At 37.4% G+C, this 17,417-nt stretch overlaps 2 protein-coding genes across 3 annotated transcripts; one reads left to right on the top strand and one right to left on the bottom strand.

Moving 5' to 3' along the window:
• The first annotated feature begins 3,912 nt into the window (after window positions 1-3,912).
• Window positions 3,913-8,672, top strand: zswim2 (zinc finger, SWIM-type containing 2). The gene is made up of 10 exons (XM_077199403.1): window positions 3,913-4,246; window positions 4,327-4,403; window positions 5,234-5,274; window positions 5,425-5,653; window positions 5,971-6,109; window positions 6,203-6,315; window positions 7,090-7,174; window positions 7,394-7,476; window positions 7,622-7,799; window positions 8,028-8,672. The coding sequence occupies exons 1-10, from the start codon at window positions 4,097-4,099 to the stop codon at window positions 8,670-8,672; spliced, it is 1,740 nt and encodes a 579-aa protein (XP_077055518.1). The 5' UTR covers window positions 3,913-4,096.
• A 565-nt stretch (window positions 8,673-9,237) lies between these two features.
• On the bottom strand, window positions 9,238-17,365 carry fam171b (family with sequence similarity 171 member B). 2 transcript variants are annotated; one of them, XM_077199400.1, is made up of 8 exons: window positions 16,987-17,365; window positions 15,005-15,238; window positions 14,545-14,637; window positions 14,177-14,332; window positions 12,481-12,651; window positions 12,188-12,304; window positions 11,877-12,000; window positions 9,238-11,720 (listed from the first exon to the last, which is right to left on the bottom strand). In XM_077199400.1, the coding sequence occupies exons 1-8, from the start codon at window positions 17,171-17,173 to the stop codon at window positions 10,487-10,489; spliced, it is 2,316 nt and encodes a 771-aa protein (XP_077055515.1). In that variant the 5' UTR covers window positions 17,174-17,365; the 3' UTR covers window positions 9,238-10,486. The 2 variants fall into 2 exon arrangements, with proteins under 2 accessions (XP_077055515.1, XP_077055517.1); XM_077199402.1 differs by having other exon boundaries at window positions 11,877-12,002; window positions 12,193-12,304; window positions 16,987-17,338.
• Between the last annotated feature and the right edge of the window lie 52 nt (window positions 17,366-17,417).

Here is a 17,417-nt window from a genome sequence, read left to right as displayed (position 1 = left end):
AGCTGTATGTCACATTATATGATCCTTCTGAAAATTTGATAGGATCTTGCAGGTTTACTTGCTCCTGTTCATGCAAGTGTTAATAGAGAGGGCGAGTCAATAATGATTTCCAAAACCCAAAACAATAATGATTGGTTTAACTTTTAAATCTGCTGATAAATTTGCTCCCCTGCACAGATGACATTCTCAAAACTTAAAGTAGTCTTAATAATTAATGACGAATAAACTCTCCGATCACTTAAAGAACTTGAGACTAAAGTCAAAGTCTGTTTCTTCGCAAATGAAGGCTCTAAGCGAAAATCATACAACTGTCTAATTGTGATATAGTCTTACTTTAATATATTTAAAATATATAATAATGATCAAATAAAAACTAAGACAACCAGCTTCTGGGCTTTTATGTGTTTACTTATCTATTCTCTCACAATCTTGCAAAATGATTCCCTTTCTTGTATAACCTGCCTCACCACCAACAAAGACGTGTACCCACCAAAATAAGCAACCTTGACGATCTGAATAATAGGAATAGTGGAGGCTCCACAAGAAGCACCAGTTCTTGCCAAGTCCCAACAGGAAGTGCCAGTCCTTTCCAGGATCTTACAAGGAGCAACCGTTCCTGCCAGATCCCAACAGGAAGAGCCTGTGCCCCTGAGTTTGCCCGACGGGTCCCTATAGGCACCACCTGTGCCCGCCAGGCCCTGACTGAAAGGAAATCTGAAAATATGAGATGGCATCTGATAAGGGATGTGTTGCATTCCACACAAGTTTAAGCGGACCCAACAATATTAAAGTATTTATAGAGCGCTAGCCTGAGCCCTGCCACAGCATCACAAACCACCAGATCACGTTCAAAGTCTGTATTTACCCAAAAAACAGAAACAAGGTATTCCAAAATAACAACTTAAATAGGAAGCATTAGCTTCAGGAGGGGGCAAGGCCATAATAACAAACAAAATAATTCTGCCTTGGGAGTAAAAACCTTTAACTAGACTGCTCAAAGAAAAATAAATTAACAACAGAAAAATACACTAACTCCCTGCCTGGGCACAAAACAGGAGATAAACAGAATACAACCAAAATGACATCCACCCCCCTACAGTTTCCAAAACAAGAAAAAAAAAAGAAAGAAAAAAACATAACCATGATAGCAGGCTTAAGTGGTAAGCACTTGTAAATGAGCACATAGGCTTGCATTTAAGGTATGACACAATTAGAATCACTGTTGGAGTCAAAGTAGTTACCTTATCTCAGCTTATGAAGCAATGTAAACACTCACGATCAACCATAAGAATATAAATCTTCTTGAGCTTTTATGTTGCCCGACTCCCGGGCCGAATCCAAATTCGCCTTCTAAACTCTCATTCACTATTCCCTACGTTAGTCCACTAATACTGTTCACTTGAAGGAGTGAATGAAAAGGAGTGAGCGAATTCGGACAGCTGTTGAGCGTACATCGGTTGTACACTCGTTATTGCAGTGCAATGTGGGATTGAAAAAGTGCACTCAATCACGTCCACTATGGTTTCGGACACCCCTACAAATGGCTGTCCCCTCAAATAGCGCCCTATTTGAGGGTATAGGGGGCGATTTCGGATTCAGCCTTGGTTAGCAAGTAGGCGCAGCTGGGGACCATCAGCTACCTGCCAGAGAGAGTGAGTGGGAGGCCCCAGAGCACAGCAGCAAACCAAAACACAGTTCTTTAACAACAACATACTTGAGACAAAGTCCATAACCCACCTATAAAAATAATAAGAGAATACGTCTTTGGACGTAACAGATGTCTTAACACCTTTGGCCTTAAGGCCCCCACAGGGACCACCAACAACTGCCAGGACTCCAAAAGGAACATCAGTGCCCTCAGCATTCCCAGAGGAATAACCTGTATCCACTAAGTACCTACTAGCACCTGTCCCTGCCAAGTCCCCTGAAGGAGAATTCAGACCTGCCGTATCCCCAGAGGAAGCATCTGTGGCCAAACCCGGACCCACCACATACTCCCAGAAAGTACCAGTGCTTTCCAGGTCCCCTGAGGGAGAACCCGAACCCACAACATCCCCAAAGAGAAAACCCAACTCACTGCATCCCCTGAGGAATCACCCACTGCATCCTTAGAAGAAGCATCTGTGCCTGCCAGGTCCCCTGAGAACCTATCTATCTATCTATCTATCTATCTATCTATCTATCTATCTATCTATCTATCTATCTATCTATTTATCTATCTATCTATCTATCTATCTATCTATCTATCTATCTATCTATCTATCTATCTATCTATCTATCTATCTATCTATCTATCTATCTATCTATTTATCTATCTATCTATCTATCTATCTATCTATCTATCTATCTATTTATCTATCTATCTATCTATCTATCTATCTAATATATCATTTGTATATATATCCTCTGAGACTTCTACAGATGACATATATAACTTATATATATAAACACTTCTATTATTAATTGCTATCAGGATGTGAAGAGAGATTCAAGCAGTATAACAAAAAGTGTTTTTGAAAAACATTGCCTACCCTAGCTTTAATTACTGGTGTTATATAAATGTTCCAGTTTACTGTAAGCCAATTCAATTTGTTAAGATGTTTGAATGAAAGAAAGAAAAAAGCAGCTTGTATGGATTTGATTTAGGACAGGGCAGATTTTTTTTTCCATTAAAACACACTGGTCAAGCACAGGCTAGAATAACCTAATAATCATGACCAAATATTTTACATTTTACATTCTATAGAACTTGTCCACTAGTCGTTACTAGTGTTCATCATGATCATCATATAATACTGTTCCAAGTGATTAGTAATTCCTTTAGAAGGACATATAACACTTGTCATTATCCAAAACCTAATAAAAAACTTCAGCCATTAGGGAGTTTACTGTATGTGTTTCACTTCAATACCAATCCAAGTGCCGAAGGATTTGTCAATACCTGAGTCATTATGATCTGTTATCATGATTAATTATACATTATGCATTATTCACATTAAATAAGCATGTATATATAGTTTTAGTAGTCCTTCGGGAGGTATGAAAAAAAAAGTTAATTTATTAGCTAGTGAACTACGACATTCAACTGAGCGCAATTATAGCCTACTAATTTGTTAATCAGAGTGTCTTATTAGTTAATATTACAAGAATGTTAATATTGCGTTACTCATATTGTTTCTGTGTAGGCTAGTTATTCATTAATGATGATGGAACATTATTCTAAAGTGTTATCGCAAAAGACACAAGCTAGTGTTTTACATTTTGTCATATCCAGGTTTAGGTTTTGCTAGAGTTAGGCCTATAGTTTTGAATAAGGTGTTTGCTTTTGCAAGAGATGTGTGATGTTTTGCATGTCGTGTGCATGTTTTATAGTTTTGTGTGAAGAGTTTAGAGAAAAGGAGCCATAGCTTCAGAAATTCTGTGTAAACAATTTTAAAAAACTCCATTGATTTTGCATTTTCTATAGACTAGGGTTTCACTTTACCCCTTTAACACATTCTATTAATAGAGAGTTAGATGATAGTTGCAAAGTTACTTATAGTCAACAGAATGTTCAAAAAGTTAAAGGGTTAACTATACTAGATACCTAACATATAGCTACAGTGTAACATGTTTTTCTTTATTTTGCAAGATTAGATAAATTAATTATCTTTCCAAATTAGGCCAGCCTTTTAACAATAAGCTTTACAATAAGCTACTAACTGTGTGCTTTTAACCGCGTCTCTGTCAACTAATGATGATTAAACAGCATATTATTCTTTAAAAAACATTTGTTTAATAGAGGAACAGATATGACAGAGAATAATAGGTTAAGCGACATTGGAGTTGACCAGTGACCACAGAGACTTGTATCGCCATCAAGCGGTGATACGTAGCAGCTACTGTATATTCGACGTAGCTTGTTGCTATAGAAACAACAGATACAACGTAGTAATACCGGATTCAAGATCGCGCTACTAATATAAAAGTTTCAGAGTGCCAGACAACGTTTTCATATTACGAATTAGTTTTTTTATGATACGTCTAGAGTCTTAATCATTCATGGAAAAAGTTAGCTAATAATATAAGCGCATTTTTGAACGAAATTGATTTAATAATGTTCCGGAAAACAATGTGGAGGAAAGCAGTGAGTGATGCGGTCATCTCACACCAACATCGAGCACTGAATACCACCATTTTTATCCTCAAAGAGTTTGGACCGATTGGATTTCTACTGAAAGAGGAGGGGGGTAGCAAAAATTATAAAGTAAGTTTCTACTGATTTTTGTTTGACTCATTTTTTGTATATTTTGTGCAATTTAATTATGTTATTATTTCATATCTAAGGTGTGCTTGGGAGATCCACACACATGTACCTGCCCTATCTTCCAGAAAGAGAAGGATCTTTGCACACACATCTGCTGGTAAATAAATGCTTGGGGTGGGAAAGTGTTTCTTCAATAATGGGCACTTTTACCTTGTGGACATTTAGAAAGTAAACTATTTGTTAAAACACACTTTTCACATTCTTTCACATGCTAGTTAAATTTGTTTACTAAGAAATTCCAACATTTATCTCATAAGAATTGACATTTTTATAATTTACTAAACATTTCCACTACAGTGACAGTCATTTCCACCACAACCAAAATGATGGTTTGCATTGTGCTAGAAATTACATTTTAAACAACTTCGTTTTGCTAAAGCGAACAGTTAGCTTTTATGTAACTTAAGTACGCACAATTACTAATATTTTCACACTTTATGCATGATTTGATAGCTTGATTAGAACAATATTCTGGACACAGTAAAAAAATATTCTGTCTGCTAGTAAAAGTATGACACAATTACAAATATTCAGACGCATAATGTCTGTCATATTTCATCACACATCATATGCCTCATACTTTATATCCATCATGCTTTTCATTGGTACTGTTGACTCCTTGGTAACTAAGTTTCTTTAGATCGATAGATTGTTTAAAATTCTGGAATTTGAAATGAAAGTCAAGGAGACAACAACAAAATCTATACATGAAAGGCGTTTAAAAAGTAGCATACCTCAATTATCTCTATGCCTACATGGTATAACATTTCCGAGTTTTAATGTGACCTTCATTTAAAATTAAATTTATTAGTTTTAATAAAAATCAACCCCTTGGACAGAAAAGTGCTCATTGTTGAAGAAACACATACATCGTTTGCATGTTGGAGACATAATCTTACCTTACCTTACATCAACATTTTATTTTAGGATTTTATTGCGTAAATTCCGACTACCAGGAGATCACGAATGTAAGTAGACCATTTCCCCCCCCTAAGTGTTATCACTCAGTGCAACCCTTTCCAGTAAGATCCTCCAAACAGTTGTACATAAAGGCACATACTACTTGTACATTAATGTTTGAGTTATAACTATCTGTCTGGTCACTTGTTCTATTTCAGACTGTTTTCAGTACGGTCTTGCGGAGAGACATATCCTAGAGTTGTTGCAAGGGCTTCATGTGACCAAAACTACATCCCCTAATGAAAGGGAGAACTCAGCAGGCCTTTCATGCCCTGAGCCTAGTGAGGAAGATGGAGGAATCAGACAGAAAGATGTAGAGAAAGATGATATATGTCCAATCTGTCAAGAAGAACTTTTGCTGAAAAAATTGCCTGTGACCTATTGCAAGTAAGAGTTTTTTTTTAAATCCAGAAATCAAGATTATTCTGGAAATTGAGTGGATACTTTCTAAATATATGTCTGAATTTCTTGGTAAATACTGTATTAACTATGAAATGAATATGTTTTATTGATGAAACTTTTGAAATCAATGCATTTTTTAACATGGAAATGTATTATAAATATTATATTGTCTCCATCTTTAAAGCCAAATCCATCACATTTTTCCATTTAAACTCAAAAAGCTAGTAGTGATCCTTACTGACACGCAATTTCTATGTTGCGGTTTGTGACTGGTTGCGTTGTAATTATGCATCATTGTAAAGGTTCAGCTGTGGAAACAACATCCACATTTCCTGTATGAAGGTATGGGCTGATCACCAAACAAAGAGAGACCCATCTGCCCTGCTTAAGTGTCCACTCTGTAGAGAAGACTTCGGCACTTTTAAGCAGCTAATTGAACAGGTACATCATTACAAGACCCAGTCACTTAAATAACTCATTACTATCTATTGTTTAAGCTTAGATCATCTTGGGTTTACCTATTATTTTTGACAGGTGAAAAATGCAGGTGAACTTTTAACCTACTATGAGAGGGACTGTCTGGACAAACATCTGGGTGTTATGTGTAACATCTGCAGGGCCTGTCCAATCATCGGCAAATGTTTCAAGTAGGCAACCATTACATAGCATTGACAAATCAGTGCAGACATACAATACTATTCAAAAGTGTGAGGTTTGTAGGAATTTTTTTATGTTTTAAAAGAAGTCTCTTACGCTAGAAGGCTGCATTTATTTGATAAAAAATACAATAAAAACTGTATTTATGTTAAATATTATTACCATTTAAATAAACTGTTCTCTTTTTAATATTATTTTATTATAATCAATCTTGTGTTATATTATTACATTCTTGGGTTACACTTAATCTTTAGCTGATATATTTACATTTTAATTAGTCAAATAAGTACTGAGTAATATTATTTCACTATATGTACTTACTAGAGTTACTTTAGGGTTTGGTTTTGGGTTAGTTACCTGTAATTATGAATAATATACTGTTATTATAATAGCAAGTACATGTAGTAACGTGTAACTACATGACATTAAAATAAAGTGTTTCCTATTTTGTTTTATAATATTTTTGAGCAAACCGCGATACATTTTTACAGGATACTTTGATAAATAGAAAGTTCTTCAAAAGAATAGATTTATTTGAAATAGAATTTTGTTTTTCTATCAAATTTGCATCAATGTAAGTCATTACTGTCATTTTTGATCAATTTAATGCATCCTTGGTGAATAAAAGTAATAGTATTTATTCATGTTACTTTTCAATGTATTTTTTGTGTTAAACTTTTGAACAGTAATGTATTTACCCTGAGTCTGTCTAATGCTAGATTCTGTGTCATATGCAGCGTCTTACGTCTGATGTTCGTTCACAGGTGCACAGAGTGCAGTTATTTCCACCTGTGTGAGGATTGCTTTAAGAGAAGAGTCCATCCAAAACATAACTTCATAGTTCGAATGGTGAGTTTTTGTACTTGGTTTGTGTTTCACATGACATGTGAAACATGATGATGTCATTCATAACTGCAGAAAGTAGTTATTTGTAGCATCAATTAGAAAATAGCTTACATATGGCACTTTCAGACAGGTGCGTCTCAATCAGCACTCTAGCTCCCTAGGTCTTGAATCAGTATATCGGGTTAACAAAATAGTCTTCCTTTTTTCATTATAATTGTGCAGAAAAGATGTCAGCCATGGCAGACAGCAGGACCTCACGATTTTGAAGAAACACATAAAATGGAAAACCATTTAATGGGTTGTAGGTTTGTCTGCCCATTCATTGCTTCTGTTCAGTTCTTTTATTTTTAATTGCTAACCAAATTTCTATGTATACATATTCTATGTATATATATATAATTTCTATACATCTGAATTTATCCAGACACATTACTCTATTTTACTTTACAGCTCCAGCAGCATGTCTGGTGTGACATGTGATATAGTCCCGAACAATGTAATAAAAAGTTTGCCGACGATAAGGGTTCGGAAAGAGTCCAGATTTCTGTATCCAGGTGCTCAATGTAGAATCTGCCTCTCAAGATTTCAACTGGGTCAGCATGTCAGAACCCTTCCCTGCAAACACAAGGTAACACATTTTCAAGTTCAGCTCATTTAAGGTGGGTTGAATTCTGATAAAGCTGGCCATTAGGAACTCATTTTAATGTCTTTGATTTTTTTCTACAAATTACTCACACTCATGTCTTTCCAAACTCGCATGACTTTCTTATAAATAAGACAAACTATTAGCTAAATAATTTTACATAGTGCAAGAGAATTATTATCTATTTTTCTCTCTTTCCTGAACCTGAACCAGTTCCATACTGGCTGTATTGATCCAGTGCTCCGAAAGTCTAACTGCTGCCCACTGGACTGGCATGTCATCTACAATCCTCTTACATGGAATCCTCGAAGTAGCAGAACAGAAAGATCTCTGGCTCCATCTAGTGATGTTCAGAGCAAGTGTACCGATGAACAGCTCTCTGAGTTCTTTCTACCAGGTATTGGTTTGCAGGTAAAGAAAGGTAGTCCTCCTTCTCTGTTGAGAACAGTGACATCTGAACCATCTGTGTGCAGTCCTTCCTCAGTGGATTCACTCACTCAGGGCTTTCGGGGCCTCTGCATCAATAGTTCCCACATAGAACCATATACCAGAACGTCCACTATGAAACACAATCATGCAAAAGAAAAGAGTTGTCTGCATAGGAGCTTATCAGGAGCCATAGCTGCACCGACTGAGCGGAGAGTATCCTTCCCAAATAGTCCCTCAACAGTCAGTCTAACTTTGAATGTCCAGTCAGCATTGCCCAGAACACAGAATGACCAGCAGAGACTCATTGTAGGCATTAATGGGCCATTTATTGTGACACCAGCTTACAACAGGATCAGACCACTGAGGAAAGATCCCTTAAGACAGAGACCTATGCCAGACAGACTGGATATGAAGGATCTTCATCTCTAGATGACAAACAGTCATGTCAAAGCTATACTTATGAGAAAACTAGAGCAAAGTGAATTGGTATGCAATTAAAAAAGGAATAGGAATGTTAGGAATAGCTCTACTGGATAGCAAGAAATCCAAAGCACTCACATGTGTAATATTAAAAAGCTTTCATTAAACTACGGCTAAAAACAGAGAAGCACCCAGAGGGAGGCTCAGATATCCATTTTTAATTTTATAGTTTTAGTATGAGCTTTTTAATATTATAGTCCACATGAGTGCCTTAAACTTCATGTTTAATAAAATCAAGAATGTTCTGATTAAGTATGTTTGGATTTCTTGTGTTTAGTTGAACAGTCACTGAATTACGGAATCCTTCAATCCTCGACCTCTGCTAAAAACAGGCAAAGATTTCAGAAACATCCAAACTTGAAAAATGAGCCATTTTTACATTTATAATTGTATAAGAGACAATAATTTTATTATTGCCTCATATTTATTATATGAATGTTTATTTATATTGTTAAAAAAAGCTCAAATAAAATGCATATTCTTATCAGTTCTGGTTACATTAAACTCATGACTATTTTTGGTCAAGTACCTTTATTAAATGTGCACAAAAAGGCAGATTACAAGTTGTACTGAAAAGCATCCAGAAATGGCTCTTGAGCCATTTAAACCAGTGTGTTGAGAAATTGTTAAAACATATTACAATTATTGAAATAATAAATGCTACAATACAACATGAATTACTTTAAAAACATTCAGCTGACACAACGCAATTTTCTCTCCTCGGTCATACTTCATTTAAAATGTCAATTTCAGTTTCCCTTCTCAGTTTAAATTTGTTGCCTGACAACAACAAGCTAGTGTCTTATTGTAACTGTTGATGAGAATCAAACAGTTACAATTAATTGTCTAAAATAATAAAGCTACAAAAGCTCCAACACATTCAATACATGAGTTGATAATCATGTTGTCAATTTGTGAATTAATATTTCATACACAAAACACATTAGCACAAGAAACATCTTAATATGCAAGGTTCATGACCTGTACAGCTGTGCTTCAGCATTGGACTTGGTAAGGTAAGCCATAACCCGAGACATAATTTCAATGTTTTTGGGTACTACATTCTTACACATTAAAACATTGAATGGTAAAAGCATCACAATGGACAGCATGCAAATGTGACTAGCAAGAATACAATAAATAAGTACAGTGCGTCAAAACGGCAAATTACCTTAAAGGCCCATCGCTCCCTCAAAAAAACTCTTAGCAACACACTGGTGCACGTTCTAAATTGTAGAATATATAGTGCTTAGCTTAATAGCTTATGATAACAGTGCTCAGTTTTTCCACAATTTATTTCATAATTGTTTATGACACTGTGTGGCAGTTCCTTGCATTACATTGAACTGAATTGAAGAATTAAAAAAATGTATTCCAAGCAAGCCAAGAGAGCCAAACTGATTGCATTTAAATCAGTTTTGCAGACTCACTATAAGAGCATTGTGGGTACAAGCATTTAAACATTCATGTTTAAAAATACTTAGATATATATACATACTTTTACAGTGTACTTTTGAAGGTAAACAAATATGTTTTTTCAAAGAAGTTTGTAAAAACATTGTAGTGTGGTTGCGAAATTGTGTACAAATGAACTGCTGACAAAATGCTGGATACAGCATAGCCACAGGAATCAACTTTTAGCTACGGCAGGTAAGACAGGCATTTTTGTTTTGTTCATTCTTCCTGATGTTTATATTATAAGGCAGTTTGATCAAAACCATTTTCAGACACCAAAAAGCTACAGATACACACAGGTTATTCAGTTAGCGTTTCGCGTGCGGTCTCTCCTCCCTCACATGTCGAGATGTCTTCTTGTCAGGCTTCTTGTCTCGAACCTTCCGCAGTCTCCGTGGTGGAGGGGTAGATTTGGACTCACTGGAAGTGTCCCCTGCATCCCTGTCCTCCGGGATGTTGGGAATGGCTGCACTACTGCCTTCCAGGGTGTTCCTCAGGGACGTGTCCTCGGGACTCCCAATTTCACTGCTGCTCAAGTCCTGCTCTTGATTTCCACTTATTTTAGCCAAGCTAGCGTTCGAGGGTTCCTCGCTTTTCCGCAGAGGCTGCTGCAGTAGCTCGTTCATGTCCACTCCAGAGTCCAAGCTTGTGTCATTGCTGCTGCCCGGACGATGTCTTCCCTGAAGCTCGATCACAGAGTGACGAACCTGGGCTGCTGGTTTACCATCAAGAGACACAAACCAAGCCCGGGGCGGGTGAATGGACGGCTTTCCCTTGGTGAGCTCAAGCAAGGTTTGCTCTGATATACCCTGGAGTTCCCCCCGAAAAGGCCCCATTCTAGCCGCTTCGTTCAAAGTTCCTGGGACAGATACGGATTCCAGGAGATGACTGTAGCGGCCCCATAGCCCGGGGTTAGCGGCAGCACCCTGCACTCCTTCCAGAGCCTGCTGCTCGTCGCCGTCTTGCTGAGGAACTTTAGGCAACGTCTGAGTGAAACTGTCTTTTAAGCTCCGCTCTGTCTGAGCTCCATGTTCCATACCATTCCGCGGGAAAGTGGCAGATCTGCTTCCAGAAGGGTCAGCTTGTCCCTGGGAATTAAACAGCTCTGGGGCCTGTACAATAGCCAGAGGCTGGTTGTAGATGTGGAACAGCTTGTCTTTGAAAACTAAATTCTCTGCACCACCCTGGCGTGAGCCATTCTGTTCCAAATTTTCCCGAAGCTTAGCCACTTCATCACTATTAATGTAGAGATTAGACATTGGGGCTCTGAGGCTTTCTAATCCCACAGCTCCAATGTTCTCATACAGATTGCCCACCGGCCTTCCAATGTTTTCCACATAAATGTTGTAGTTGGCTTGGTGTCGTGGAGAGTCTGATGCATCATGGCCGATGCCTCTTGCAGCCAGTGAAAAAGACCACTCCCCATTATGAAAGAAAAATTCTTGAACCTCATCAGAGCTTGTGGAAGTGGTCTGGTCTTTCTTCAATACAGTGAGCCTGGTGGAATTCCATCGCTTTCTTCCAACCTCATGGTTTAAATCTCTGTAAAATGAGATGCATAGTTGCCCTTTAATAATAATGAGTTGAAAAATGCCTTTAGCTCACTGAAATTAATAGGTTAAGATGAAATAAGCGCTGCACTGTTATATTTATAAGAATGTGATACAATGATATTTGCATGGCTTAATAAACTCTTACCTGCAGTGAAATATAATCACAGATAAAAATCCGATGACTATCACAAGAGTTCCTCCCAAGATACCCAAAAGAAGGTATGTGTGGTAGGAAATGAAATCCATTGAGCTTGCAAGCCCCATAAAACCTAAATTTACACAACATAATCTGTTTAGAGGGCTGCATATTAACAGAAGTCTGGAAGATTTTGATTTTAGTGTTAAAGGTATGAAACTGAAATGCATCTTCATTCATAAATAGCAACAATATGGGCTGATGAGTGAGACTTGACAATAATTATTTTATTCAAAATCTTAAATATGACTGACACTTACCTGATGATGATGGTGGTGGTGCAGCAATCCAGTTACCAAGTTGAGGTGCTACATAAGTCCAGACTAGGCCGTTTTTTTCCACCTGAACAGTACCTATACCTTTATTTACCCAGGTACCTGTGATAACATTTGTCATTTAGTGCTTTTGGACACAATCATCCCCCTCAACCCTTGTGACCATTACATGTTTTGCTTAAGGACAAAATGCTGATAGGTAATAGTCCCCACTTAAAGAAAACAATGAGAGATCCAAAACATCTTTTAAATTAGCATGATTGCAGTTTTTCAATCACCTATTGTCATGTCAAAGGTCCACGCAGGAAGTGAGTCGGAGGGTCGTAGGTGGGTGTGGTAGGGAAGTGGTACTGTTAGCTGAATGGGTCCTTTGACATCAACCTCCTTTCCATTAGACACTAACTGGGCACTGATCATAGCCAATGGGCTTAACTTGACATTCCTATAACCTGTAATTGGTAATACAAAGATAACTGATTAGTTTTAGAATCTGCAGAAAATAAATTGGAAAATTATTTTAAGTGTGTGTGGTCTAGAGCAATGTTTCTCAGCTCCATTCCTCAGGTCCAAGGGTTTTTCATGTTTTTCCCAAAGCTTTGCCACTTCATAGACATTCTAATCTCATAGATCCAATGTTCTTGTACAGATTGTACATCAGCCATCCAACATTTTCCACATAAATTATGTAGTTAGCTTGAGAGTCTGATGCATCATGGCCGATGCCTCCTGCAGCTAGTGACTAAGACCGGTCCCATTTTGAAAAAAAAGTTATTGAGCCTCATCAGAGCTGGGGACCCACCTACCAGAATGTTTTAGATGTCTCACTACTTAAAAGGTAGGGTAGAATTTTGGAGCGGCTAGCAATAGTAAGCTAGCTTTGAAAGCATTAGATCCCACCCTCCCTTCAGAGCACTCTCCAAAGCTTCCTCCAAAACACATGAATGTGTACAGCCATAGCAGATTCAGCAAAGCGTTATAAGAGACTACGTTAAATTACCTCATGTCTCAAAGCACATAAAATGACAATAACAATGAATGTAAACAACAGCTCTTGTACCACCTGACTGCTGCAGAACTAATTTTGCCGTTGATAGTGTTGACACAGAAACGCATAAATCGCGAGGACGTGAACAGCTCTGGGTAGAACGTCACAGGTTGCCATCTCCAAATTATTATTATTATAACATGGCGTTAACACAGCATAAGCTTGTTGTTTTGGTTCAGGAGGAACTGTTAAAGGCAGCTGCTGTTCGTTTGCGGTGCTTGGTAAATGATTGTCTACAATCTTGCACAGCCGTATGGAATCTGCAGATAATGTGTTGAAGTCATCACGTCAGGTATGGAAATACATACACTGACAGACAAGTCGGATGTCGTTCGTTTCACTGTATTGTGCATTCGGACTGAATGCAATGATTGGATGAACATGTTTTGTTCCTGAGACTTCCACAGAAGATATATGTAAAATATTTATCAACTATTATTGATTTATATCAGGGTGTGAAGAGAGTTTCAACCAAAATAACAAGTGTTAATGAAAAAATAAATAAATAAATAAATAACTCACCAGCTTCGAAGTTTTGAATAGGGAGACATCTAAAAACATTCTGGTAGTTACGTCCTGAGGACTGGAATTAAGAAACACTGGACTACTATTAGATCAATAATATGAGTAAAATGTGCCATCATATTTGATCTGGGTAACCAAGCAGCCTGATATTGCCTAATCAATAATATGTTGTGATCAATAAAATTAACAAATCAATACAGTATTGAGTCTAACAATAATGGAGCTTGTAGAATTCATTGACTAAAACTGCCCTACAATATACTCCACTCCCTTATGGATCCTTAACATCTCAATGAAACGTATAGGGTCAGCAATCACTCAAGAGATGTGACAAGGCAACTGGTTAAATTATTATGCCAGTTGCAATAGGTACTTTATCCTTTTTTTCCCAAAGTTTATCTTACCTCCTTTGCCATTGATGTTTAGAGTAAAGAAATTTGAGTCTTTTTCTGTATGCAGGGCTGGAGCTGTCAGATAGGCTGACAACATGGAGGTGGTAGTGTTCTCAGACAGTTTGAGGAGACTTTTGGGAAACTGGACACTTGGTTGAAATGACAGATCTGCAATACGTTAAGATAAATAAACAATATAACAGTGGAAATTTAGTGTGTCACTGTATCACTGCATTGATAGTAGTTGGTCTATGCATTTAATATATAGAGGTAATAAATTAAATTATGGATTATACATTTTTTTACAGGTCTCAATTTCAAAATAGTTAAATGGATAGTAGGATCAAATAATAGAATAAGAAATTATTTAACTGACATACCAGATGTTTTTCGAGTTATCAACACAGTATCCTCAAAGAGCCAGATGTTCCCTTGTGTTTGAGGGCGCAAGGACATCGTAATAACAGAAAAAACTAGGAAAAGACAAATAAACGAACACTCAGACCTCATTTTAGTAGCAAGGTTTTTCACATTTAAATGACATTAGTTGAATTTCTCCATATGTTTGAATGTCATTTCTTTAGGGCTTAGGATATTTTACAACAAGCCAGGGTGAGGTCACATTGATTCACTGCTTTCTTGCTGTATGAGGTATTTATTGAGCATATCTTGCAAAAATATTTATGGATTAAGATGAATCATATATAATTCAAACATGTACCTCTTAATTAATACTGTATATACCTAAATAAAATAATCTGATGACATCAAATCATATAAAATACACAATAAACTATTAATTTAGTAAATAACACTGAATCTTAGAGGCTATGAACTTACTGGGCATCTTGGTGGTTTTCCAAGGCAGCTGGGTGAGCACATAACCCTCCATGCTGGCCACCAGAGTGAGAGTCAGGCCAAGGCTGTATGGGACAGTGACCGTGACCTCTCCATTCTCCAAAGTCTGACTGGAGTGAATCTGGGATCCATTCAAGAACACAGCCACCACAGCTCCTTTCAGTAACCTCTGGCTAGATGCATCTTTAACCCAAATCTTTAGTGTCAGGAGCGACTCTAGAGAGAGAGATCAGGTCAGGTTCAGTGGGAAACTGGGAATGAATACAAAATGTATATGGCATCGCTTGAATGGTAAATTTAGAGTCAATCCCCTGTAAAATGAGTCAAAGATAAGATATATTTATCAGAATCAGAATCAGAAAGAGCTTTATTGCCAAGTGTGCTTGCACACACAAGGAATTTGTTTTGGTACTGAGGCTTCCAGTGGACATATACAAATACAAATACAACATGAAACATAATACTACAATTTAAAATACGTACATAATACGATTAATTTAAAAATTAATCAAATTTAAAGGAGTTTAAGGTTAACGCATTAAAAACCAGTTTAGCCAAAAATGATAATACTGGCTGGTGACAGTAAAATCTGGTGGCAACCTCTTAGCATTGAAATAGTAATGACCACTGGACCCACGGCTCAGTCAGAGTGACTTAAAAATAGATCAAAGTGCCAAATGTCTGATGAGCACATCAAAAGCTGAGACTTTAAAACCTTGAAGAACCTCTTGAAATGTCTCTATACTGAAGAAAGAAAGAAAAAAGTGAAGCTCACGTTCTTAGAGCCTGTTTTAGATGTTCAAAACACAAAGATATAGCCAGGATGAAATAATGACAGAACCAAACTGTTCAACCCATACCAACTATAACAGCTGGTATATAAATGTTAATCAAATAAGGCAATGTAGCATCAATAATTTGTTTAATAACACAGAATTTTATAGGAAGCATTTGGACCACATAAGTCTTCACTTCGGTGCCTGATATTTAATAATGATAAATACATTTTTGATTTATGATGGATTTTACGCTATTACAAATCAGCATAAACTATTACAACCATCTGGTACTGAACAAAAAATTTAACAAGAAATTGAGTACTGTAGCATAACAATAATGGGATACAATATGGTATATTTTTTCTTTGTAGTAGACCCATATGTGAATATTTAAGACACATGGCAGGGGCTTTCAAACTGGAGTCTGCATACATTTTTAAGGGAAGTGTCTCAGCTGAAGGTAATAATCCATAATTTATCAGCTTTAATATATTGGCTTTTATATAACGATACCCCCAAAAATGTATTGTCCGATATGGATATGGTGGACGATATCATGCATCCCGAAATTATTTTGTATTAATAATAATATTTTCCATAATCTATTTTGGCTTTAGTACATTAACAATTTATATAACATGCTATTTTTCTAAAATGAACCTTAAAATATATAGCTGACTTTATAGGGTCCTTCACAACTTGAGGGCCTTGCCATCAAAAAGTTTAAAAACCCCTGACAGTAAACACCTAATGTATTTTATTATATGCCTACTATTTCAAACAGAAATGTATTGGGGAATTATGGCACTGAAATAATCTCGCCTTAAATCTTAAACCAAACAGTATATTCAAGATAAGCAGTGCAATGTAGCTCAACCATTTCAGCTATATTCAGCTCTTAAAAATGTGGACATGGCTGTCCTACTATATAAAAAGCCTGAAATAGGTGGTTTTACTTCGAGTGCAGAAGAGGCTTACAAATACTAGGTAATGAATGTTAAGCCAATGTTATGAGACACCGAGCACATCGGTCAACAGCGCACCCATGTCCTTTGTTGTGATGTACCCCATCATGAAAACATCCCTATTCTTAGCAAGCACACCGCATGCGGAACTGATGGCGCAGCTGATGCTGTGGATATAGATGATGCTGAAGATGAAACCAGATGATGCCGTGACCATTACCTGATGGCGGCACCGTCGCGTTCCCCTGTCCCTCGAGCGGGGACGTGTGTGCGTCGCTGGCATTGTCATCCTCCGACAGCGAGGCTAGGCCGTGGGAGAGCACTCCACCCTCCGCTCTCCTCACGTACCCATCCTCGCAGAAAATCAGCAGCGCGGCGAGGAGCAGACACCCCGAAAGATCTGGCATGGCGCCTCAGACATAACTGCACTCAATGACACGGAGAAAGAGAATGTTGTTGTTTTTCTGTCCTCGGGTGGATGTGTATGTCACGGTCACATCATGCTTCTCGGATGGACCGATTAATATCTGAGGGTGCGCTAGATGATGAGGGTGAGGTGCGCGTTGCGTCATAGCTCACGCGATGCCATCTGCTGGCTCAGTTTTTTTGGTCTTTGTTAAAGCTTACGCAATGTTTTTGTTTTTTTCCATG

Source organism: Siphateles boraxobius, unplaced genomic scaffold (assembly GCF_051911475.1).
Source record: "Siphateles boraxobius isolate OS27281-9 unplaced genomic scaffold, OSU_SipBor_1 41, whole genome shotgun sequence".
NCBI lineage: Eukaryota > Metazoa > Chordata > Actinopteri > Cypriniformes > Leuciscidae > Siphateles > Siphateles boraxobius.
The sequence above is the reverse complement of the archived record's forward strand: the minus strand, read 5'-3'. Positions and strand labels throughout refer to the sequence as shown.

What these genes read in the sequence shown, in the direction of transcription:
- fam171b (XM_077199400.1), bottom strand. Translation starts at nt 17,173, where the DNA reads ATGCCAGATCTTTCGGGGTGTCTGCTCCTCGCCGCGCTGCTGATTTTC. An exon ending in GATAACTCGAAAAACATCTG is followed by an intron (nt 14,333 to 14,544) that starts GTATGTCAGTTA and finishes AACGTATTGCAG; the next exon opens with ATCTGTCATTTCAACCAAGT. An exon ending in AAACATCAATGGCAAAGGAG is followed by an intron (nt 12,652 to 14,176) that starts GTAAGATAAACT and finishes TACCAATTACAG; the next exon opens with GTTATAGGAATGTCAAGTTA.
- zswim2 (XM_077199403.1), top strand. Translation starts at nt 4,097, where the DNA reads ATGTTCCGGAAAACAATGTGGAGGAAAGCAGTGAGTGATGCGGTCATC. An exon ending in ACTACCAGGAGATCACGAAT is followed by an intron (nt 5,275 to 5,424) that starts GTAAGTAGACCA and finishes GTTCTATTTCAG; the next exon opens with ACTGTTTTCAGTACGGTCTT. An exon ending in TTAAGCAGCTAATTGAACAG is followed by an intron (nt 6,110 to 6,202) that starts GTACATCATTAC and finishes TATTTTTGACAG; the next exon opens with GTGAAAAATGCAGGTGAACT.